Genomic DNA, 23,201 nt, shown 5'->3' with positions numbered 1-23,201 from the left:
TTTGAGTGGTAGAGACGGCATAATACCATCCAGAGATAGAGAAATAAGAAAACGGACTCTGGTATCCTTTGATTATCATCTGCTGTCCCATGATTCAAATTGTCCCCCTGAAGTGTTTAAAAAACTCTAATAAAAGAGAATATAATTATTAAAACTTATAGGTGAATTAATATTGTAAATTTTCTCAGGGGTCCTAATTGGAAATAATATAATGTAATATATATTACAGATTGTTAAAATAAAAGCGCATCTGGTGTAGTGGTATCATAGTACCCTCCCACGGTACTGACCGGGGTTCGATTCCCCGGATGCGCAATCTGGTGATTTTACAATTTTGCGCCCTTTCACTTGAATTTGGTTTACGGAAGTGTTTTTTTTTTTCTTTTAAGTTTTGTTATTCATAAGTTAGGGGTCTTTAATTATTCAGGAACGAAATTGAATTCTTGGTGCTTATGAAGGCCCTTGTCAACTTGCAAAAAATTAATAATTGTATTAAATCGATTCAAAGCTTGTCCACCTTGTATTTATAAAAATTAGAAGTTGAAATCCTTGTACAAAATCCTTATCCAAATCTATAGGTAAAATCACTTCAATGAGGCTTGGGATCAACATCAAGAGACTAGAGAGTCTTGGCCCCTGGTTTATGAGCCAAAGCATGCTTTCTTATGGGATCAGGAATACATAATCACCATATTCAAACTCCTAAACATGGCCACCTTTCTGAAAAAAGATTTCTTCACAAACTTATCGGCCTCATCCACCACCTTATCCGGGAGGTAAACTTCTGGCAGCGTCTCTCTTCCTCCTTCTTAACTCCAGCTCCTGGTGAGTGCATGAGCTGCTGCTTCTCAGTATGTAGTTCCAGAGACAATGATAAGGCTATTATCCCTATCGCCATGTACACCGGCACAAAATCCCCTCTTATTGCTCTTGTTTTACTGCTCTGATGATCCTGAAATTGGCCATTATTAGCTGTGGGAGCATATGCTTTCATTTTTGGTGTTGTTAGGGTCCCTATCTTGCACTATTGCTTCTCTTATACCACCCATCATCTTTAATTTTGACTTGCCAAAGCAGAGCTAAGTCTGGATCTGCGGCATGCATACAGGGCGACATAGAAGAGAGATTTCTGGAGCCATGTAGCATAACATATATTACATTTACACTACCTTTCACTTCAACAAAAATAACACAAGTGAACTGCATTTTAGCAAAATTCGAATTGATGTTTCCAAATTCCATTTAGAACAAGATAAATCTCATCAGTTTCAGGATGCAAACTGTCACCAGCTACAAACTCATGCATGACCCCATTCAAATGAATCAAACTACAACCTGCATTCTTCTTGACTTTCCTAACATCAAGACATCTCCTAATCTTAACTACATCTTCCCATCTCTCCGCATTGGCATAAACATTAGCCATCATTTTGTAAACCCCACCATCTTCAGGTTTCAACTCCATCACATGCTCTGCAGCTTTTTCAGCTATCTCAACATTTCCATGTATCCTACATCCTCCAAGTAAACCACTCCAAACAAACATATCGCCTCCCGTTGGCATCTTCTTTATCATTTCCATTGCTTCTTCAATCAAACCAGCACGTCCAAGCAAATCAGCCAAGCAACCGTAATGTTTAAGCTCCCTAGAAACCCCAAAAACACAATCCATCTCATCAAAAAGCTTCCGTGCTTCATCAACTAGACCTGAATGGCTACATCCGACTAAAACCCCCAAGAAACTGACACCATCAGGTTTAATTCCAGCTTCTATCATTCTTGAAAAATAAACTAGTGATAATTGCCCGTGACCGTGCATTGCAAGCCCAATAAGCATTGCATTCCACGTAAATAAATTTTTTGTTTGGCTTGACTCAAATATATTCATGGCAGTCTCAATAAAACCACACTTGGCATAGAAATCAACCAACCCAGTTGACAAAAACGAATCGATTTGAACTCCATTAAGCTCAATGTAATCATGAATTAATTTTCCATGTTCTATTTGTCCCAGTTGCGCACAAGCAGAAAGAGCAGAAACCAATGCGATATTGTCCGGTCGATAATCTAACTCCAGCATTTTTTTAAAGAGTTGAATGGCCTCGCGACATTGATCACTCTGGGCATACCCTGCTATAAGGGTACCCCACGAAACAGCATCACGAAACGGCATCGTATCAAACAATTCTCGTGCTTTTGCAATATCACCCTGTTTAATGTAACCATCAATCAATGTATTGTAAGAAACTAAATCTTTGTGAGAACTTTGATCGAACAATTTTTGTGCATCTCCCACACAATCAAAACCCAGGTACACCTTAATGAGAGAATTCAGAACGAACAAATCAACAGCAAACCCGAATTTTAAGGTTTGAGAGTGGATCGCTCGGGCCCATGACAATGAACCCAGTTGAGAAGAAGCTTTAAGGACAAAAGGGAAGGAATGAAAATCAGGTGAAATTGAAAGGGTGCGCATTTGGGAGAATAAAAGGAGCGCATTGAGAGGTGAAGAGAGAAGGGTGTGGGCTCTAATGATGGTATTATAGCAAAAGGTAGAAGGTTTTGGAATGTTATTAAAAATTGATAGCGCGTAGCTTAATGGATTTGTGGCAAATGATGAAGTTTTTATGGTTACGGTGGTAATTGCGTAGAGGAGTTTTGCTAGAATGTGAGAAGTGCAGAGAGAGGCAAGGCCTGTGGTGATGAAATGGGCATGAAATTGGCGCATTTGTTTGACATCTTTGCATTTGTTCATGAGGTTGTTGAACATCTTTACACTGGTTCAGTATTTGAACCATGTCTCTGACAACGTAGCAAAATAGTAGAAATCAGCATTTGAACTCCACTGTAATCGTACTCAGCAAAAATCGAAGAGCGTGAACGGCAGGATTCGAACCTGCGCGGGCAGAGCCCACATGATTTCTAGTCATGCCCGATAACCACTCCGGCACGTCCACCTTGACAATGTCGTTTTCTCAATAATAATAATGACTACTTGTTGCATCTTCAGCAACTACTTTGTTTTTTACTCCATTTACAAAGAAATGAAAGTGTGATGATCATGATGAGAACATGGTGACACTCTTGTCCGAATAATTTGTACATGGTTTTGAGAATTATTTGACCTGATAAATGGCTCCTTCAGAAGGCAAATCTCGTAGTCTCTCTCATGTAACAGATGAATTGAAAAGGACACACCAGTCACCAGCTTGTTTGAAGATATGAATCCCTCATTTGACAGATGATTAATTTTTTCGGTGCTGATTTGGTAATAAATTCAGAACACTATCAAGCACCTAACTTCGTTTCTGATTTTTGCAAGTGAAGATGATACTTTAAAACTCTTGCGTGCGCTTGCGGCAACAATTGAATTGGTAAAGAGAAAGTGTATAATTAAATGAACCAAAAGATGATGCACAGACGATCAGCTAGACACAGTTTTTGCAGGCACAACCTTGTGAAGATTTTGAAAAATTCCTTTGTAGAAACCTCTATAACTTTCTTCCTGAAGGGTTCTCCAAAGTACATCATACATTCCCTTATAAGCAGCAGTAGAATTAGAATGGTGAGCTTCCATTTTGGGTAGCAAGAATATCATTAAGTTCAAAAGAAGTGTAAAAGGAGTATACTATAACCACTTCAGAAAATTTCACTGTTGCAAAAGAAAATACTGTTCATGCATAGCATCACACCTGGTTCTAATAACCCGCAATGGATAAACACATGCTGTTCCAAGAGCTCCTGAAATTGTCCCACAACCCAGATGCACAAGGGGTCCAGCTTCTACAGAAAGAGTAAAGTTTCTAAGAGTGCAATTGTCCATATATTCAGTATGTACATGTCTGAAATAAGAACAACCTGTCCACATGCTCAACGAAACGTGCAATTTCCTCATCATTAATTTCAATCCCTGAAAAGCAGAAACTGTCAGGACTTCTAAGATTGAAAAATCTAACAGAGCCAAAATTCATGAACCAGGAAATGCTTCCGCCTAAAGCCAGTCAAGAAATAAATTTATATGACCATACAATGGTCACCACCAAATGCATGGAGCAAATTCAAGGCAAAACAAAATAGTTAAACAAAGGAACTGTAGTCAGTACAAAGCTGTTTAGTAGTATAAAAGAAAAAGAACCGTATCTTCCAAAGTGCTCTATATAAATCAGAGACAGGGTCCTACTAGAATTAGTGAATACAAGAACAAAAACACAAAAAATAGTGGGGGATTACAATGCCTCCTAACTTCTTTATGTAAATGCCAAAGGAACCATAATAATTCCTTACACAGACCCAAAAAAATTCTTCTATAGATAACAGCGAAAAAGGTTTCGACACACTATTGAAAAATAACCATTGAGGCACCCTCTGTACCCGGCAAAATTTCAAACAACGATTCAGACTGGCCATGTCTTTGTAGACCAATGACTACAAGGGCATGGCCTTCGCTTGCTTTAAATGACTACTTCAGAATTAGAGATGTCGCAGCCACAACTAAACCCTCTAACATAATTATGTCCTTTCTTTTTTAATTATTTTCAGAAGCAAGAATAGGATTCGTAAAGCAAATCGGAAACAGAGTTTGATGGCCAAAAGAAACATACCAAAGACAGGAAATCGTCAGCCTTTGATCTCTATTACCAGATAGACGGAGGAAATTTGCGAAGTAACATCATTACCAAACTCTACTCCCTTAATATCTTTACACAAAGCAAACTCTCACTTCCCCACAAAGAACCCAAAATTGAGCCTCACATTGCAAACCAATTCCAATTAAAAATGAACATCCATCTCACACTTCAACAAAAACTAAAACGGAACAAGCATACCAATACAAATAAGGTAAGATCAGGTTGAACAAATCCCCGTAACAGCCTCTCATCAATCTCCCCATAAGCACAACAAGTAACAGCGAAACTAAAAAAATATGTGCAGTTAGGGGGGGAAATACAAATAAATTCAAAACTTTACGTTCTATCCGACAGTTATAAACACCTGACAACCAGATGAACATACTTTAATTACAGAAGTAGTTGAATCTCATACTTTAATAAAGGCTGAAAAGTGAATGAATTTCTTGAATGGAAAAGCATCCCAAGGCTCCTTGAGCAAAATGCAACCGTGTTCGATACTGATGACTTAATATATCAAGTAAAATAGAATAATATTAGATACATCTATTTTAAATAGTATACATACAGTTGATAATTTTCATAAAATCTTTTTTTTTTTCGAATTTAAACTAAAAAAAAGAAGTCTGTAAAATGATTTTAGGATTAGTGGTAAATATAGTGTCACCTAAATTACCCAAAATGAAATGACCATTTTGTCATACGGTACCTCATCGACATATTTTGACTGGAAGATAACAAAAATGATTTTTTATTATTATTATTATTTTTTGCATCTCCCCATTGTATGAATCTCGGTTAGTTGTTGGTGTGTGGACATTAGAGAAATTTCGGCAACTGCATCCGCACTTTTTAGCCTTATAAAGTGGCCGGAAAATTGGGAAATCTTGACCTAATTTAGAGCTTAGAAGCATTTGACCTATAACGTGGCAGTGCCTGCACGTTGAACCAGAATTTGCTTCAATTAGTGAAAGAAAGAACCAAAAGATAACCGGGCCGAGCTCTCCTATCTAATATTTCTTTCTGAATCTTCCAATCCCAAAGGAAATAATGACCGGCAAAGAAAAAGCCAAGGAGAGAAGAGAAAAGAGACTTCAACAAGTCTCCCTCCTCCGCACCATTCCCTACTCCGATCACCAGAGGTTCCCATCTTTAAAAACCTTCGCTTATTTGCTTTGTTTTAATTTTTGTTTCCTTTAATGTGGGTTTCTTGAAATCTGTTTATTTTTATGGGCGTGTTGATTATAGGTGGTGGTCCTCGGAAACTATAGCTGTGGTGACGGGTGCTAACAGAGGAATTGGATTCGAGATCGCCAGACAACTTGCTGGGCAAGGATTAACGGTTATACTTACATCGAGAGATATAAGTGTTGGCCTTGAAGCAGCCAAGGTCCTGCAAGAAGGAGGTTTCAATATAGATATTCATCAGCTCGATGTCTTAGAACAGTCATCAATCGAAGAGTTTTGCGAGTGGATACGGGAAAAATATGGTGGTATAGATATTCTGGTATATCTAAAGCTCTTTGCATCGTTCTGACATTTGGTTTATAAATTCATTATGTGTTGTTTTATTGATGTTTTTTGTGCAAATTTATATTTGCAGGTTAATAATGCAGGTGTTAATTTTAACATTGGTAATAATAATTCAGTTGAGTTTGCCAAGGAAGTCATCGCCACCAACTATTATGGGACTAAAAGTATGATTAAGGCTATGATTCCTTTAATGAGACCTTCTTCTGCTGGTGCCCGTATTGTTTCTGTGAGCTCTCGGCTCGGTAAACTAAATGGCCGACGCAATGTGAGTATCTGAGGCTTTCTCTTCCATCTTAGGCAAATATGTTTTAGCTTCTGTTATGTATCACTGGAGCTCTTTTTATCCTTCGTTTGAATCCATTTCAACCTGCTTTCTTTCTCAAAGAGAAACTACAGCCCATTAGCCTATCTTGTGGTGACATAATTGGCACATAGATTGACAAAATTTGTTTGGGCCATTTGTTAAACTAAGGAGTAAAGGCGGCACAGGTGTTTATTTTGCTATCTATTTAAGGTTGATGCCTACTTGGCTTGAAATTTGAACTTTCCATATGGGAAGGGATGAACTTGCAGAAGACTTTCAATCCTTTTGCTGCCATTTTTAATTGAGAAAGCCTCTATGCTTCTTGTTCTCATGTTACAATTGATATATTGTTTTCATGTTATATTTTAAGTCAGAGGTATTGTTTTTGTGATTATTCTCGTATACATTCCTAAAGTGTATCTTAAATGATTTAATTTTTTGTGGTTTATATGTGTGTGTGTTTATGTAAAACTCAAGATCTCAGGTTGTATTACTATGTCATTATAATGGGAGTGATAGATTTAATTTATTTGATTTCACTTTTCCCCTCATTCTCTGATCTAGACTTTAGTACTAATTTAGTTACCCCTGACAGAGACTTGAAAACCCAACATTGAGACAACAACTGGGCGATTTGGACTCACTCTCTGAGGAACTCATTGATAGTACTGTTGAAACTTTCCTAAAAGAAGTTGAAGAGGGCACTTGGGAATCAGGTGGATGGCCTCAGACATTAACTGACTACTCAATGTCAAAACTTGCTGTTAATGCTTATACCAGGCTAATGGCAAAGATACTCTCTGATCGCCCAGAAGGCGAGAAGATTTACATCAATTGCTACTGCCCAGGCTGGGTAAAGACTGCTATGACAGGGTGGTCGGGTAATGTTTCAGCTGAATATGGTGCTGACACTGGAGTGTGGCTTTCACTGCTTCCAGATCAGGCAATAACAGGGAAGTTCTTTGCAGAGAGACGTGAGATAAGCTTCTGAAGCAACTAGCTGAAGACTGTTAGAGATGAGTAGAAATCCATAAAAAGAAAAAGGAAATGTAAATTGTTAGACAAAAGTTTTCTTTCACGCAGGCTCCTTGAATGAAGTTGTTTAATGGATTTTCTGATGAATGAGAGTTACCAACCATCCCTGCCTCGGTCAAATGATAATTGCCTAATATGTTTGAATCTCAACAATAGTATTCAAACCAGAATATATGAGTCTTTGGAGTCGAAGTATGTTTAGCATTCGCGCTTGGACTTATCCATATGTTTGTAACTAATGGTTAGATTATAAGTTGTCAGTTTTATTTCAAATCGAATTGTGCCCTAGATGTATTTCATTTGTGGGTTCATTTATCACATGAAAATCTTTCTAGAATGTTACTGATTTTATATGGTTTGAGAATCACTTGTTCTGCTTTTGATCCTATGGGCTCGGATGCATCATCAAAAAGGATGTTAAGTTGTATTGGATCTCTCTGGGTAGCTCCTATGCGTTTTATTTGAGAAGCTGTTTATTGGTATTAAGGGTGAAAAACCTAATATGATAGGAATGTTACAAATTATTGATGAATATGCCGGTTATGCAATCAGTGAATGGTATCATACACAACAAAATTTTTCAAAATTCAAGGATGTAGAAGGACCATATGAGAATAAATCAAGAGCTTCACTTGCAGGAATGCATTTAAATTACGATAAAAATGTGTGTTGATTTTAATATATTGTCAGTGAATTTCGAATCCAAGCTCTTATAAATGGGATTTTAGATCCTTTGCAACGCATGTTAGCCCGTGAAACTTAATATACTGTCAGTAAATCTTAATACAAAAACAGTTGATAGCTATTTGTGTCCAGCCCGCCTACCGAACTAATGCCCCGTGGACGAAGAGAGGCCAAGAGGCCATAACCGCCCGCGGGTATATAATGACGCACAATTGAGTGCTATTTATCTGGGTTCTCCGAATATTTTCATCGACAACATGGCGAGCTTGAGAAGAGCAGCGATCAACGCTCACAGAATCATCACTTCTTCCGCTCTACACAACCGTAAGGCGATTTTATCTTCCTCTCCATCTCGCTTCGAGACTCTTCTTAGGTAACCCTTCGATTTTTTAATAACCCTTTCCCTCTGTCTTAACGTAAAATAACTGGGTGTTTTCTATTTTTGTTGTGTAGGCCTCAATATAGATGGGTTTCGCCTTATTCTTCTGACAGCTCTCAACGTTTAGATGTTGATTTCTCCAACGAAGAGAGCAAAAGGCGTTTGTTTAACAGGTTTTTCTTAGTGTCTTTGCTTTTGATTTTTTTTTCATTTCAATCCTGTTTGAGATCATACGAGTAATAGAGTATGTTTCTTTCTGGAATTTGTGGTAGACTTTTATATAGGAGCAAACAGAGAGGGTTTCTGGAGCTGGATTTGGTTCTGGGTAGATGGGTGGAAGAACATATTCATTCCATGGATGAAAATGGAATTAAAGCTCTTGTTGATGTCCTTGATTTGGTAAAGTTTCTCCCCCTTTTTACGCAGATTATGTATCTTTTATTGTTAATCTCTTCTAGATGGGTTATTTTGAGGCGTCTTATGTCTTTTAGTTTATATAGCATGCTTGTAATCGCTTTGGTTTTCATGATGAAGCTTTATTGTTGCTTGACTTTGTCGTTCTATATTTATTAAAGGTAATTGATGTTTGTTGTAAAAACATTGACAAACTAAACAGATTTGTTTCATTTTGCTTTTACAACCTCATTAAGCTAATTTGGGTAAAGCAAAGTCAACAATTGAAGCTAACCTAGCTCTCAAACAAATCCAGAACAAAGTAATAATGTTTTTCCTTGGCTAGTTGGTCATAATGTTTGTGAATTGTGACTTAATACTCATCATGTTGCAAACTCAAGTTAGTTGTCGTTCTTGCTGGAACAACTTGAAGGATTAGTCATTTAATGCAAACAAATGAATGGTGGATTCGTTTGTACACCTGTCTTGCTTTCACCCAAGCTGTGAGTAATCAGCTAGAATTTTCTATCCACTTCTAGAACATTTCTGTTGGATGAAGGCAGAGAAAAACTGGAATTGGCTGATGTGATTGAGTGTGTGAGGGAGAGAATTGTAGAAGAGTGGGTTTGTGAGCTTGAGCTAAGCTCGCTGAAAAGGAATTCTCTGTAGTTTTTCCTCCTTATAGATGATTTCTCCTCAATTGGCCCAATGGTGGATGTAGATCATCACATTGATGATCGAATCACTGTAATTTCTAGTGTGATTCTTTGTGCTCTGTTTCTTTGTTGGTGAATCGATAGTTGGTTCTTTGTGAGTGAACAATTGGAGTGTTTTAATTTATCAATCCTCTTTTGATGTTGTTTCTGCAATCAAATACCTTGCTTGGACAATTGACATTGGTGATACTTTTGGAAAAGGAATCAGTTCAAGTTGAAGATGTTGCAATCTAAAAAGCAATTTGTTTCTGGGCTTTCTTGAGTTATGTTGTTTTTTTCTGCAGGAAAACCCAGATCTATGGAAGTGGTTGATTGGGCAGGAGCAACCGCCTGATGCAGTGAAAACAAATCCTGTGAGATATAATCTAAAAGATTTCCAAATCATTCTTTTTGTTGTTCCTCTTTTTTTTTTTTTTAAATGAATTTACATTCTCATTTGGTTATCCATTGCTATGAATTTACATTCTCATTTGGTTATCCATTGCTATAGGTTTTCTCTGCTGTGCACAGGAAGGTCATGGACAACCTCAACAACCATGCTTCCCCTGAGACAAGAGCAACACCTGGGGAACCATGGGTAAGAGGTTGGGATGATTTCAAGAAAGGCCGTGATGCTCCTTTGTCAGGGAACCAATGACTTCTATATCACCCTTCGACTATACTGTGTTTTTTTCCTTTTGGTGACAAATAAAGAACAATATATGTATTTCTAATTATCCTTATTTGTTTAGCCTTATGTTCAGTTATGAATATGTGAATAAGGACTGCCAATAGTGAAGCCAAGAATGCTACATTGATGAAACCGTGTAATGGAACATTTTTATCAAGCACAGTGAGAAAAATATGTTGGAAATGCTTTCTTCAGTTTTGCCTTTTAGGTTTGGCTCTTATGGTCTTCAGCTTTGCGTTCTTCCTCTCTCTAATAATTTCAGTTAAGATACTATAAAGGATACTGATATTTTTGGAATGTGTAGAGCTAATGTTTCATCACACGTTGATAACAGTTAATCTGGAAATTAAGATGAGAATTTGATAAGGCCACTAAATTGATTAATATTTAAGACATGAATTCATTATAGTTTCTGTGATGGTTTAACGTTCACTGTCTGTTTCACCATGACATTTTGGAAGTGAAAGCCCGGAAAGCTTAAACTAAAAGCGTTAATGAAGCGGTGGGGTGGAGGTAAGCTGAGAATACGAAAAACCATAGTGCAAATGTAGAAATACCTAATAGTTAGTGGCGTCTCTTAGGGATTTCATATTCTAATGTCCTTTGAGCACAAAATGAATTTTTGAACAACTTGGCAAACAACTAACCAGAATAGCCAACCAACCCCAGGGAGAGAGAATCCTCATCCAGACCTTCGTGGCTTTATCTTGTCCTTTCATCCTTTATTAATTTGTAGATTGCCTAATTGAAGAGCAAAACAACGCCGGCGGGTAACAGCTATGAAACCATTCTTCTTCTTCTTCTCGATTTTTACCATTCTATTCTCTTTCAGCGTCCACATCTCTTCAATTTCTTCAAAATCAACGGACCCAACCCCAGCTCCATGGCCTCTTCAATTCCACCCAATCCTCTTCATGAACAACAGTGGAACCCTCCAGAAAGTGGACCTGTGGTACGACTGGCCCAACGGCCGGAATTTTAACATAATCCAGAACCAGCTAGGGAAGCTGACATATGATCTTGAATGGGATAATGGTACTTCCTACATTTACACTTTAGACTCGAGCCAAGAGTGCAGGGTGTTGCATTTCTCTGTAGGCATTCTTCGCCCAAACTGGCTGGATGGAGCCACGTACCTGGGTCAGCAACACGTAGATGGGTTTCTGTGTAATGTGTGGACTAAAGTTGATTTCATTTGGTATTATGAAGATGTTGTTACAAAGAGACCTGTTCACTGGGTCTTCTACACAGGTAAAAGAAATGCAAATAATTCCATAAAATATGAGCTTTGATTCTAAGTATAACTGATAAATGACAATTGTTAAAATGTTGATAATTGCAGGATACACAGCTCATGTGATGACGTTTGAGGTGGGAGCAATACTTGAAGATCCAAAGTGGCAGGCTCCTGTTTATTGTTTTACTTTTAAGGAAGAGGAGGAGGAAGAACAGGAAAAGGTGGCTTTACTTGAATCTGCGGCTTCTGGTTCTTCCTTCCGGAAATTGAGTAGTAGGGTTATCAATAACGCTTCCAACCTGTGATTTTCTGTATTCCCGTTCTGTGATTTGCTTTAGTTTTTTAACAATAAATCTTTTGCAGATGGATAAATAAAATTTGAATTGAATTTTAGAGGAAACAGAAATAAGTTTCGTTTTCTGTTGTTGAGATTGAGTTGAGTTGACACCTACATAACATAACTTTCACCTCTTACTTTCGGTATAAAAAATATTTATGAGAGTCGAACAATCAAAGTTTTTTTCTTCATTGAGAAATCTAACCTTCTTCTCAGTCGATGAGATTAAAATATCTTTTTCTTCCCTTTTTGTCTTTTTTTTTTATTGTGATAGATTCAAATAGAATTAATTTAATCATAAAAGTCAATTCAATTTAGTTTTATTTGACTCAATATTGTTTAAATTAAACTCAAACCGAATTGATTCTTTCATATGAAATTGTTTAATTAGATAAGTAAGTTAAGATTTTTTAAATGATTAAATTTATAATTATTAAACGAAGTTAAGATTTTACAAGTGATCATATTTACAATTATTGAACTAGATAAGTAAGGTAAGATTTCATAAACGTAATAAAAGTTTGAATTTAAATTTTTATTTTAAAAGTTATAATATTTCATTAATTTTATTAATTTTTAAAATCAATCATTAGAATAATATTATTTTATCTATTACTTGATTAGATGATATTATTTGATTAATAAATTATAAATTTAAATTATAAATTTGAACTAAATATTAAACTTAAAACCCAAATCTATGCTTAAATTGTCTTTAATTTTGCTTTAACGAACTCGGGTTGGAGTTAAAATTTTTTTTTTTTAATTGAAGTTGGGTTCAAATGAAAGGTGTTTGATCTAGTTTTGGTTCGTATCCACGCGTACTCGGCCTGAGCTCTCATTAGATCGCCGACAATTTATTTTACAAAAATGAAGATGAATTTTGAGCATTCAACTGTTATGGTTCTTGTGAATGCCTATCTCAAGCAAGACCACAAAAACTTCAATGTGATGGAGCACAGATAACCAAACCAAATGGAAAAACCGTAAGAAATCACTGTAGTAGTATACGTGTCAAAAATTTACAGGCGTAATTACGATTGCTACTACCACTACAAGACGCCACAAAGCAAACCAAACTTGAATCATGATAAAAACTTCAAAAAATAAGCAACCCCTGAATTAAATTGAATATCGTTCCCCAAATACAATTAATCTTAGAATCACAATATTTATACAGATGGGTACGGGTTCCGAGTCGGAATCCCACTCCAACGGATGGGGCAGAGCTCGCGGAGTGATAGTCAAAACAGTGGTGCTCATAGGCGGCGCCATTCTCCTCAAACGTCTCACCAAATCTAAAACTCGATGGGACCACGCCCGTATTGTTGCCGACTCCCTTACTGGCGAAAAGGTGCTTCTTATTACTCTGCTTTTTTTCACTTGTTTTCTTTTAATTTTTTAAGTTAATTGTTATCGATTTTATATTTGAGATAGTTTTCGAGGGAACAGGCATCTAGAGATCCTGATAATTACTTCAACATCAGGTATTTTGTTTTAAAACTATTAGTATTCATTTCTTATGCTCAGTTTTCTTAGGCTATGGAGTTTTTCACACTTTGTATTGGAAGCTTCTGAGGTCGTATTTGGATGATTAGGTGTTTCAGTTTCACCTTTGAAATTTGTTTGAAGTTTTGAGGGGATGATATGTGCAGTGTGCACTTCCGAATTTGGGTACAAATTGGGATGTGTTAGCATGTGATTGTTATCCTCAATTCAAAATCATCTACTTATGTAGACATGTCATTGGTACCCTCATTATAAGTGCACATAATTTTATTGTTTGAATATGAGTGAAGCTATGTTATGACAATTTTGATTTGCAGAATGGTGACTTGCCCAGCAGCAGAGATGGTTGATGGTTCGAAGGTTTTATATTTTGAGCAAGTTAGTTCTAATTCAATGATTTTTTTTTTTTATAAAGGATGATAATATATGCCAATTGTGATGACTGATGAGGTTCCTGTGTCTGTTAGGCATTTTGGAGGACTCCTCAAAAGCCCTTTCGACAGGTTTATATGTGCCTTCTTTTGTTTTTGGTGTTTTGACTTTCAATTTTCTCTTAAAAGTCTGACAGTTGTATTCTTGCAGAGATTTTACATGGTCAAGCCTTGCCCAAAAGAATTGAAATGTGATGTTGAGGTAGACTTCTAAATCTGATTTACTGTTACGTTGCATTGTGTTACACATCTTTTCATGCTTTACTGCCTATAATTTCTTTTCCATTTGTGAGGCATTCATGAGCATGGTTCTTCTTTGTGCCATTTTTATTGTTGTAATAACTGCTCTCATTTTTGTAATCAAGTGTAAGACATAGAGCTTTATGTATTTTGAAATTGATATTTTATGTTGATTAAACCATATGTTATTAGATAGAAAAAACAGAGGAGCGAGTAAGTATAAGGTGATGTGTAATAGGTTAGTTGTAATAATATTGGATTCAGTATGGATAAGTTTTGAACGTGATGTCATTGTTTTTGGAAAATTGAGATTTTTCTGGCTGCAAAGAACTATGCTTTCCTTTTTGCATTTGTTATCTAGTAATAACAGTTGTTTATCAGTTGCATTGGAGCTATCATTCAAATCTTGGACATGTTCTCTAAATGGACAGGTAAGTTCATTTGCCATTAGAGAAGTTGAGGAGTATAAAAACTTCTGTGATCGCTCAAAGGATCAGCGCCCACTGCCTGAAGAAGCTATTGGTGTAAGCAGTTTTATCCCTTTAACATGTTAATATCCATTTATTAAGTGTTAGATTATATGTAGCATTGGGCTTGAAGAACAGTTTCAATAATGAATTCATTAAAAAAATAAAAATTTCCATCACTATTAATAATTCAAATCCTCAGAAGTATACAGATTTGGTTTTGAAGCCCTGTAAGATGGTTGATGAGTAAACCTTGGCCAGAAATTAATGTTCTTATATGTTTAATGAAATGAAATTTATCCAAAAAAAATAAGGCTCTCCAACTGCTCTTTTTGTATCTATTTGTTTCTGGCTGATTATAGCTAACAAATGGTTTGACATCTTCAAAAGCCTGATGGAGGCTTATGTTTCTTTTTCTCTTGGAACTTCTTCTTAGACAGACAGACAGTGCAAATAATTTTGCATGATGAGTAAAATTAAATTTCTTTTATTTATTTGAAGATCAGTTACACCTCACCTTTTTTATTCTAATCAAAATAACTTGTTAGATTATTTTAAAATGAATCATCAAGTTAAATGATTAGAGCATAACTCTATCAGCTGATACTTGTGTACGTATATTCTTATTTTACCACAACTCAAAAAACTGCACTCGTCTGTTTTGAATCGGAAGGCTATTCAAACATCATTACATATTCTCCTGAGAGATCAACTCTATGATTAGAAAGAATATTGTAACTCAAGGTTAGCCTGTCTTGGCTGCACTTGGCAGAAAATCAATCCCATTGTGTGATTAAATATATCTGTAAATGTTTTTTAAGATTCCATGTGCATGTTTTTCATGTAGTCTATTCTCTTATATCATGCACAGGACATTGGAGAACATTTGACAACTATTTATCTCAAACACTGTGACCGTGGAAAACGCTGCTTATATGAAGGTTCATCTCCACCAGGTGGATTCCCAAATTCATGGGTAGGTGCTTACCTTCTTGCTATCAATTGGCATATTGCTTTCCCAACAGCTGTGTACTGCATGCAGATATTGAAATGATTTGGTTTCTCTGTGGCTTTTCTTACCTTCTGGTTGTTATTATGACAGAATGGGGCTACCCACTGTACTTCAGAACTTGCAGTGTTGAAGAATAATGAAATACATGCCTGGGACAGAGGCTACGACGATGATGGAAATCAGGTTTGATCTTATGGTTTTGCTTTTCCTTTCACCAAAATTATACTTAGTAGCGTGGCAAAGTATGAGTGTTTTATTTTATCTCTTGCAGGTGTGGGGAGCGAAAGAAGGTCCTTATGAGTTCAAACCTGCACCTAATTCTGGTTTCAATGACATGTTCTCTCATCTAAATTTCCCTCCTCCGCTGTCCATGGGGAAAAAAATAGAGGGTTCATTTGTCTTGCAAGAATGATAACTGGTTACTTGTAACAATAGCAATGTAAATGTTAAAACTTCTATTATCTATGGAAATATATTTCCCCAATTATTTAGTCCTCAACCTTTTATAGGTTTTGCTCCACTAGGTGGTTTACAGGGTAGTACCCCAAGCAATAATCGTGTTTTCCTGGAGAAATGAATATTAGGTTACGCTTCTTTAGATTTAACAACGGCTATATAGGATTCAGGAATATGTCTGGAAACATTTGAAAGATGGTTCAAATTGTGAAAGACACCCAGTTAATTGTATTGAACAGATTTGATGATCGAATTTTATATTGATGCTGATATGATCGTACTACTTTATGAATTAATTTTATGCCAATTCTCCCATCAAGGCAAGTGTAAGATAATCGAGCAATATTATATGTACACAATTGAGTGTAGAAATGGGCATATTTATTAAACATAATAAATATATGCCCTTTTTCTAAAACTAAGTATTGAATTCTGGCATTCCATTATAGTGTTATAAGATCGAAATTGGTTATATATGCCAATATGATTTGTACTACTAAAATGATTTTTCAGAATAAAAGGTGTTAAGCAAGACTCGATCTATAAACATTAAAGAAAGGCTATATTTAATGGTTTGAGAGATTCATTTTCAATGATGAAGAAATGGCAGTTTCAACTCTCCCTGGTGTGTTGGCAAAAAAATTACACTGCAAACATATACAAGCTTGGGTTTGGACAGGAATTGTTCACTCGATACCATTAACCCTGGAAAGTGCTGTTCAGGTAAAAGTATAAACCAGCAAGTGCCGCAACTCCGACTGCTATGGCTACAGGTAATGCCCGTCTGCACCAGTTAACGTATCATTTAAACTATAAGTAAAATTGAAAAAGCCAATGAGGTTGAAAGATGGTGTCTTATAATTACCCAATTGCTTCATCTCTCTGGATTTGAGCTTTTCTTGCCTTACGAACATCTTGGTCATTTGCATTTCTAGTCACTGCAGGGGCATATGGCTTAAATCTCCTTTTAGGAGCTGCACAAACTGCATTTGTACAAACAAAACTCATAATCAAGATAGTATTAACCATTTGAAATTTGAATTCTCAAAAAGGCAAAGTATGAGTTGAGATAAATACCAGGACAGAAGTAACTATCAGCTAATTTCTCGAAGGGAGTTCTGTCATTGTAGATATACCTGCATGTTCCAACATAAAATAATCACATCAAAATTCCATTTCTACAAGATTGTTAAACAAAAACGACAGAGAAGAATAAACATTACCCACAATCACGACATATGTAAGCCTGCTTAGAGGCGACTCGCATGGAATATCTTGGAGCCGCAGAAGCAAGAAGATGGACATAATTAGGCGACAGCAAGAGATGAAGAGATGGAGAATAGAAACATGATTTCAAAGCAAAACGATCAGGCGAACGTCGGAGGCCGGCATTGCTTGTTGGAGATAAAACAGAAGGTGCCTGTAGTGGTGGGGATTGCGTGGCACTTAGCCTGGTGGGTGCTTGAAGGACCATTTTTCAGGTTCTAGTCTTCTTTTTCTTCCGTGTTTTTGAGAAGAAGAGATGAGAAGATAAGTGGTAAATAAAGACGTGTAACATTATTGGATGTCTGATCTGAAAAAACACGTGGAAGCGTGGCCTTCATACTCCCCACAGAAGCTCCCACCAAGCCTTTCTTGACGCTTTTCTTATCTTGTTACATACCAATAACCACTCTTCCTTACTTAAACAAACCTTATAAATGTTTGATGAAATATTAGTGTGTTATAATAGATATTTAATTAATTACCCATCTAATAAAAAAACTTGTAATACAACCAAGATTTTAATTATTATCACTAGGAAAGATCAAATATGTAATAACAAGCTCCATTGAACCATAAGAATCAAATTTTTGGACAGTTTTGATTTGACAATCTCTCAATCTAAGACCAGTACGAGGACACTATAACACATTTTGGCAAAATGAAGATTTACAATTTTAATGGAATACACAGCATGTTGAACTTCATAAATCTAAGGGACAAAAATATTCCTCGACGAACAGGAAGTAAAAGCAGCTACCAAGGTTTCAGGTCACCAACCGGGCCGGCAGTCCAGTTCAATATCTTCTCACCTGACTTCAAGTAAATACTTCTGTCATGTGGCAACTTGCGGGCAAGACCATTCAAAACTTGATGGAAAGCATCACCTGGTTGAGCGGGTTGCGGGAATAACATGGCCTGCTTCATTGAAGGATTGGCAAGCAATCTCTGTTTTCTCAATATAACTTCTGGCGGGATAGATGTGAGAATGGTGTCCAAGTTGGGAACATCCTTCTCATCTACAAACACCCCAATTTCCTCCCACGGGATTGCATCTGCAAATGGTAGTACAATGTCATCTGCTATAATAACAGGAATGCAACCAAATATCACTGCTTCAACCAATCTAGGGCTCCATGGAGCCCAGCCAAGAGGGCACAAACAAAAGATAGCTCTTTGCATGTCCTCATAGTATGTAGTTGGGTGTTCAGTTGAAATGTCAAAAAGAGGATTGTCCTTGAAGTTCTCCCACACTGCTGCTCGTGCACCTCTGTAAAACAGTGAACAAAGTAAAGTGAGGACATGAATTAGTTGAACATAAGTAGGGATCCTAGGCAAACCACGAAGCTTAAACTATTCCTTTCTCACTAAATAGGCGTTTGAAGGAAATTTCCACACCATTCTCTTTCAGAATTTTACATAGCTTTAGAGAAGAACCAATCCTAAAATTGAGAAGGCGCATGTTTCTACTATCAGATGATGTATTGTGTAACATCTCTCATCAAAAAGTTAACTCTAATTTCATATGATTATGTAACAGCTCTCTTCAACTATTTAACTTTCTAATTTATCACTACATTTCAGTTCAATTTCATCAAATTAATAGAATTCAGCCAATGCTAGGTTTAGTGAACTGAGTAACCTTAGAAACCAAAAAATAATTCCTTAGATGCAAATATAGAGATATACCTTGCATAATAACCACCTTCTGGGTCATTTCCAACATCATAAAACAAACCACGGAAATAAACAAAGATTGATCTAGGAGTTTTTTCAGGAATCAGGTGCATTTGCATTTTCTGTGGAGGAGCATATGGAGGAACTGTAATTGAGCCCTCTTTCAAGCAAACATGATTCCTCTGTCCAAAAGTCTGAACCAATGTAGCACGTTGGAGCAGGGGAAGGATTCCTCTTTCAATAGCCTTCTCTTCCTGCAAGAGAATATTTGAAAGAGTGAACAATAATAAGCCAAAGAAAGCATGAAATCAGTTGCTAAAATACAATACCTCAACATAATTAAAACTTGAAAATACAATTCAAAATTTGAGAACAAAATCTTCTCAATTGGCTCAAGAGAAAAGTGAAAAAAAAAAAACTACTAACTTGATAATGAAAACATGCCCCAAAGTCATGTGGAACCACAAAAAAGTGATCAGCCCCTTCTGTTCGATTCCAATAAGGCCAGTTTGAAGAGATAAGCTGTATTGCACTTCTCATCATACGAGGTGACTTGAAAGGCAATGGAAGGCCATTTGGCGTCAGGTCACAAGTAGTGTAAACAGGGGTATAAAACCAATCAGCATCCTCTGGATTAAGGGTTCGAACAGGGCTAGATAAAAGAAAACGGTGCATAAATATCTCAGCTGCAAACATATGAGTGAGGCATCTTGAGTCCTTCTGTAGAATTTTTTTGTTGTATTTGCTGGGAAGCTCATATACAAAAACTTTCAACCTTCCAACTGGATCATCTTCCAAGACATCACCAGCACTACCTACATTCACATAAACAAAGCACACTTAAATGCAATACAATTTCATCACAAAAGGTCACAATGCAAAAGGCTATAATTTATACAGCATCAGAAAACCGCATCAAAAAGGCAATATCTTATAACAAGAAACTTAGCCAAATACTAAATAAATTAACACCCAAGAAATAAGTTTATATATAAACTTAGCTAAATACTAAATAAATTAACACCCAAGAAATAAGTTTATATATATAACTGTCTTCAATATGTTATTTTTAGGACAAAGAGAGTAGAGCTTTGATAGTACATTCTATGACAAATTAGTTAAATCATGAAGAGTTAGAAAGATAGAATGTAGTTCCAAACTGATGTTTATATGCATGTCTCATAATTCAACTTAGTTGAGTGTCTTGAATCAAAATAAAAAGGAAGCTAAAAGCTATTTAAGACTTCATATAACTATAAATCATTTGTATTTCAAAATCATCCAAAATAATTTGAGTCCAAGACATCCCTCTATACTCTTAATTTACCATCTGCATCTTCAAGTGACATCCAGCAGCCACTCCATCATCCATTAGGCCAATCAAATATTTATCTAGGGGACAAGCATCTATGTCGGGGTAAGACTAACTCACTTACTGAGAAAAAAGCATACACTTCAGTCAAACTTCAACTAAGTCCAACCTGAGTCAAATAGCACAGCATCTAGTTCTTTTACTCTTTTCATCAATATCAGCCCTTTCCAACGGTTAGCCTAAATATATTCTCTGTGCATCATACAACTTATCCTCATTTCAATCGTTGAAGATTTTTCCAAATCTGGTTGAACCATTTGTGTCAGTCTATAGTATATCTATCGATTAACTTCCCTAATGACCAACAATATTTCAGTTCTAAATTCTTTAGCATGAAACTTTAAATTGACAACCTCAAATATTTAAGACAGAAAAATGACAAGTTCCACAAATATAAGCTGTACAAATGCCAGATAAATCTAAGACGATATAATGTAACTAAACATAAACAAATTAAGCAAAAAGGCGAACCAAATATTCAAATGATTAGATCCCTTTAAACATAACCCTAGACTCAAAGGATTCAACCTACATCGAAATTAAAGTACTCCAAATCAATAGTAAAATGCCCATAAAATCAAAAACCAATAACAGTAATAAAATAGGTTTATAGTTGGATACAAAATAGTAAAACAAACTCTGACCTGAAATTCTCTCAGTGGGTTGCCTCCTGCCCAGCTCCACGGCACCAATCCTCAACACAAAGGCAATACAAAAAATCCAAACAAAAACCCACCTCCAAATCTTCATATTTTTGTAGAAAACTTATTTCTTCAAACAACTGAATCTAACAAAAACTCAAGCACGCAAAAGAACCAGAAAGAAGCTTTCGAGGGTAATTTGGGACTCAAAAGAACAAGTAGTTGAGGATATTTCTTGAAATTGTAGATTTTAAGAGTCTGAATAAACCCAAAAAAAAAAAAAAAAACAGTATGAAAATTCTCCTAAATTCTTACTTTGTTATGTTTATTAATGAATAAATTGTGAAATTCTGATAAAGAAATGAGAATTTATTTTTCCTTCTTCTGTTTGATGAGTGGTCAATTTCAGAACATAACCACATTGCTCAGGGCTGTTCAAGCTTGCCTTCAGTCAACCTGCCATTTTTTTTTTTAATTTATTTATTAATACTATTTTTTTTTTTTTATGTTCATGCCGTTGAGTGAGTAGTGAGTGTTGACGAATCATAAGATTACACATGTGCACGAATAAATTCAACTACGATTTAATGCTTTGATTTTAGGTTTTGTTGGTAGCTGAAATTATGGGGTGTTGTTGTTTTTATGTATTACTAACCCAACATAACATTTTTATTCTGGCCAAAAGACATAGTTTCACCCAGGATTTGTTGTAAACTCAAACTGGTATCTATTAAGTATTAAAAACTCAAATTCTTACTCTTAAAGTATAAAAATTAATAAAAAAAAATTAATTTTAAAGTTAAAATCGTTATTTAACTGATAATATATTAAAAATAATAAAACATTATCTATTTTTCATTTAAATTTAGAAAACTAACAATTTTTTTCTATAATTAAACTTTAAAATATCATATTTTTCTTCTTGGTTTTTATTTTTCAACGAGTTTTCTCCAACTCTCTTTCTCTCCATTCTCCATTGTTTCTATCTCTAACGAAAACTTCAGAGAATGGAGAGAAGGTCATCAAAAGAGATAAGGTTGTTGAAGGGTAAGAGGGTTAGAGAAAACTTATCAAAAAATGGAAATCTAACAGAAAAAAAATGATTTTTTAAAGTTTAATTATAAGAAAATTGTTAGTTTTATAAACCTATGAGAGAAATAGATAATATTTTATTATTTTTAATATATTATTAGTTAAATAACTAATTTAACCTCTGAAACTATCGTATTTTATTAATTTTAATAGTTTGTAGATGAAAATTTAGATTTTCAATACTTAATAAATATCAATTAGGTTTGCAACAAACCTTGAATTAAGGAAGAAGTCTTTTAGCCTTAATTTTTGTAAGGCCAAAGGACTTGCTCCCACCCAAAGTTTATTGAATTTCTAAATTTATATCATTAAATATTAAAAATTTAAACTTTCATTATTATACTATTAAAATTGATAGAATATAATTATTATTTAATTAATAATATATTCAAAATAATAATTTTTTTAAAAAAAAAATTAAAAATTTTTTTTAAGATTAAATTTTAAAAAGTTATATTTTTCATCTCTAAAATTTCATTTTTAATCTGTCATTCTCTGACGACCAAAATCCGATCTTGATCTCCCTTTCTCGACGGTCTCTCTTCTGACATGATCTCTCCTGTAACTGTAATCAACTTCCCTCAGATGTCTGCCTTGCCAACAAACACGCAAATAAAGACGGTTCAACAATCCTTGGCTGGGAATAAGTCTTTTGGCCATTTTGTCAAAAGAAAGTCCACGTAATTAATTACATTCTCTTTTATTGCATATCATTATTCAAATGCATGGCAGTTATAATATAAAATATATTCTTTGAAATTGAAAGGTAAGTACCAACTCTAAATGGCTACACTTAAATTTATTGTGTAATTAGCAGAGGCAAGGAGATGCTTACCAAACCCATTTTTGCTTGATTCAACACTAATCAGATTAGGTTTGTTGCTAATGACATTGATTTGTTTGTAAGACATTATCTTGACTTGACTGCATTTCACTTTTACCTATTAGTCAAAGAGGCAGGATGAAATCTGAGTGATTTACATTTTCTCACCCTAATTTTAACTAGGGATGGCAATTTGGGTCTGATTTTAGAGACTTCTACCCTTTTCGATATGAACAAGAAGAGGATTCTCCAATAGAAATAGGAAAGGGGATGGAGATAGGGATAAAAAAAATCTCCATAAT

General features: G+C 35.4%; 7 protein-coding genes and 2 non-coding genes across 10 annotated transcripts; 5 read left to right on the top strand and 4 right to left on the bottom strand.

Moving 5' to 3' along the window:
- The first annotated feature begins 244 nt into the window (after positions 1–244).
- TRNAG-CCC lies at positions 245–315 on the top strand. The gene has a single exon. It is a non-coding gene; the product is annotated as a tRNA-Gly (tRNA).
- A 172-nt stretch (positions 316–487) lies between these two features.
- Positions 488–2,920, bottom strand: LOC123223114 (pentatricopeptide repeat-containing protein At5g61800). Its single transcript, XM_044646195.1, has one exon. It carries the CDS (start codon positions 2,768–2,770, stop codon positions 1,208–1,210), a length of 1,563 nt encoding a protein of 520 aa, XP_044502130.1. The 5' UTR covers positions 2,771–2,920; the 3' UTR covers positions 488–1,207.
- TRNAS-AGA lies at positions 2,876–2,957 on the bottom strand. Its single transcript has one exon. It is a non-coding gene; the product is annotated as a tRNA-Ser (tRNA).
- Positions 2,958–5,416: 2,459 nt separating this feature from the next.
- On the top strand, positions 5,417–7,837 carry LOC123223115 ((+)-neomenthol dehydrogenase). The gene is made up of 4 exons (XM_044646196.1): positions 5,417–5,770; positions 5,877–6,135; positions 6,232–6,426; positions 7,061–7,837. Exons 1-4 carry the CDS (start codon positions 5,679–5,681, stop codon positions 7,454–7,456), a joined length of 942 nt encoding a protein of 313 aa, XP_044502131.1. The 5' UTR covers positions 5,417–5,678; the 3' UTR covers positions 7,457–7,837.
- Positions 7,838–8,249: 412 nt separating this feature from the next.
- Positions 8,250–10,536, top strand: LOC123223117 (succinate dehydrogenase assembly factor 2, mitochondrial). Its single transcript, XM_044646199.1, has 5 exons — positions 8,250–8,557; positions 8,638–8,736; positions 8,836–8,962; positions 9,957–10,025; positions 10,163–10,536. Exons 1-5 carry the CDS (start codon positions 8,442–8,444, stop codon positions 10,307–10,309), a joined length of 558 nt encoding a protein of 185 aa, XP_044502134.1. The 5' UTR covers positions 8,250–8,441; the 3' UTR covers positions 10,310–10,536.
- Positions 10,537–10,956: 420 nt separating this feature from the next.
- LOC123223116 (uncharacterized protein At4g14100-like) lies at positions 10,957–11,999 on the top strand. Its single transcript, XM_044646198.1, has 2 exons — positions 10,957–11,593; positions 11,685–11,999. The coding sequence occupies exons 1-2, from the start codon at positions 11,122–11,124 to the stop codon at positions 11,882–11,884; spliced, it is 672 nt and encodes a 223-aa protein (XP_044502133.1). The 5' UTR covers positions 10,957–11,121; the 3' UTR covers positions 11,885–11,999.
- Positions 12,000–12,997: 998 nt separating this feature from the next.
- Positions 12,998–16,303, top strand: LOC123224148 (chromophore lyase CRL, chloroplastic). Of its 2 annotated transcripts, none has more exons than XM_044647705.1 (9): positions 12,998–13,270; positions 13,369–13,403; positions 13,743–13,803; positions 13,893–13,928; positions 14,008–14,058; positions 14,528–14,620; positions 15,435–15,539; positions 15,666–15,758; positions 15,847–16,303. In XM_044647705.1, exons 1-9 carry the CDS (start codon positions 13,097–13,099, stop codon positions 15,985–15,987), a joined length of 789 nt encoding a protein of 262 aa, XP_044503640.1. In that variant the 5' UTR covers positions 12,998–13,096; the 3' UTR covers positions 15,988–16,303. The 2 variants fall into 2 exon arrangements, with proteins under 2 accessions (XP_044503640.1, XP_044503639.1); XM_044647704.1 differs by having other exon boundaries at positions 13,002–13,270; positions 13,354–13,403.
- Positions 16,304–16,572: 269 nt separating this feature from the next.
- LOC123224149 lies at positions 16,573–17,576 on the bottom strand. Its single transcript, XM_044647706.1, has 4 exons — positions 17,255–17,576; positions 17,109–17,167; positions 16,897–17,014; positions 16,573–16,815 (listed from the first exon to the last, which is right to left on the bottom strand). Exons 1-4 carry the CDS (start codon positions 17,503–17,505, stop codon positions 16,731–16,733), a joined length of 513 nt encoding a protein of 170 aa, XP_044503641.1. The 5' UTR covers positions 17,506–17,576; the 3' UTR covers positions 16,573–16,730.
- A 269-nt stretch (positions 17,577–17,845) lies between these two features.
- LOC123224097 (probable beta-1,4-xylosyltransferase IRX10L) lies at positions 17,846–21,445 on the bottom strand. Its single transcript, XM_044647625.1, has 4 exons — positions 20,988–21,445; positions 19,398–19,786; positions 18,984–19,225; positions 17,846–18,564 (listed from the first exon to the last, which is right to left on the bottom strand). The coding sequence occupies exons 1-4, from the start codon at positions 21,091–21,093 to the stop codon at positions 18,051–18,053; spliced, it is 1,251 nt and encodes a 416-aa protein (XP_044503560.1). The 5' UTR covers positions 21,094–21,445; the 3' UTR covers positions 17,846–18,050.
- Positions 21,446–23,201: the final 1,756 nt, after the last annotated feature.

The sequence above is a fragment of the Mangifera indica genome, chromosome 8 (assembly GCF_011075055.1).
Source record: "Mangifera indica cultivar Alphonso chromosome 8, CATAS_Mindica_2.1, whole genome shotgun sequence".
NCBI lineage: Eukaryota > Viridiplantae > Streptophyta > Magnoliopsida > Sapindales > Anacardiaceae > Mangifera > Mangifera indica.
Note: the sequence above shows the minus strand (reverse complement) of the source record. Positions and strands in the feature narration are given on the sequence as shown.

Excerpts from the sequence above, each read along its gene's own strand:
- LOC123223115 (XM_044646196.1), top strand. The coding sequence starts at position 5,679 with ATGACCGGCAAAGAAAAAGCCAAGGAGAGAAGAGAAAAGAGACTTCAA. Across the intron at positions 6,136-6,231 it reads ATGGTGGTATAGATATTCTG|GTTAATAATGCAGGTGTTAA; the intron begins GTATATCTAAAG and ends TTATATTTGCAG. Across the intron at positions 6,427-7,060 it reads AACTAAATGGCCGACGCAAT|AGACTTGAAAACCCAACATT; the intron begins GTGAGTATCTGA and ends TACCCCTGACAG.
- LOC123224149 (XM_044647706.1), bottom strand. The coding sequence starts at position 17,505 with ATGGTCCTTCAAGCACCCACCAGGCTAAGTGCCACGCAATCCCCACCA. Across the intron at positions 17,015-17,108 it reads TGATAGTTACTTCTGTCCTG|TTTGTGCAGCTCCTAAAAGG; the intron begins GTATTTATCTCA and ends GTACAAATGCAG. Across the intron at positions 16,816-16,896 it reads CAGAGAGATGAAGCAATTGG|ACGGGCATTACCTGTAGCCA; the intron begins GTAATTATAAGA and ends TAACTGGTGCAG.
- LOC123224097 (XM_044647625.1), bottom strand. The coding sequence starts at position 21,093 with ATGAAGATTTGGAGGTGGGTTTTTGTTTGGATTTTTTGTATTGCCTTT. Across the intron at positions 19,226-19,397 it reads GGGCATGTTTTCATTATCAA|GAAGAGAAGGCTATTGAAAG; the intron begins GTTAGTAGTTTT and ends ATTCTCTTGCAG. Across the intron at positions 18,565-18,983 it reads GAAGGTGGTTATTATGCAAG|AGGTGCACGAGCAGCAGTGT; the intron begins GTATATCTCTAT and ends ACTGTTTTACAG.
- LOC123223114 (XM_044646195.1), bottom strand. The coding sequence starts at position 2,770 with ATGTTCAACAACCTCATGAACAAATGCAAAGATGTCAAACAAATGCGC.
- LOC123224148 (XM_044647704.1), top strand. The coding sequence starts at position 13,097 with ATGGGTACGGGTTCCGAGTCGGAATCCCACTCCAACGGATGGGGCAGA. Across the intron at positions 13,271-13,353 it reads ACTCCCTTACTGGCGAAAAG|TTTTCGAGGGAACAGGCATC; the intron begins GTGCTTCTTATT and ends TATTTGAGATAG. Across the intron at positions 13,404-13,742 it reads GATAATTACTTCAACATCAG|AATGGTGACTTGCCCAGCAG; the intron begins GTATTTTGTTTT and ends TTTGATTTGCAG.
- LOC123223117 (XM_044646199.1), top strand. The coding sequence starts at position 8,442 with ATGGCGAGCTTGAGAAGAGCAGCGATCAACGCTCACAGAATCATCACT. Across the intron at positions 8,558-8,637 it reads CGCTTCGAGACTCTTCTTAG|GCCTCAATATAGATGGGTTT; the intron begins GTAACCCTTCGA and ends TTTGTTGTGTAG. Across the intron at positions 8,963-9,956 it reads TTGTTGATGTCCTTGATTTG|GAAAACCCAGATCTATGGAA; the intron begins GTAAAGTTTCTC and ends TTTTTTCTGCAG.
- LOC123223116 (XM_044646198.1), top strand. The coding sequence starts at position 11,122 with ATGAAACCATTCTTCTTCTTCTTCTCGATTTTTACCATTCTATTCTCT. Across the intron at positions 11,594-11,684 it reads TCACTGGGTCTTCTACACAG|GATACACAGCTCATGTGATG; the intron begins GTAAAAGAAATG and ends TGATAATTGCAG.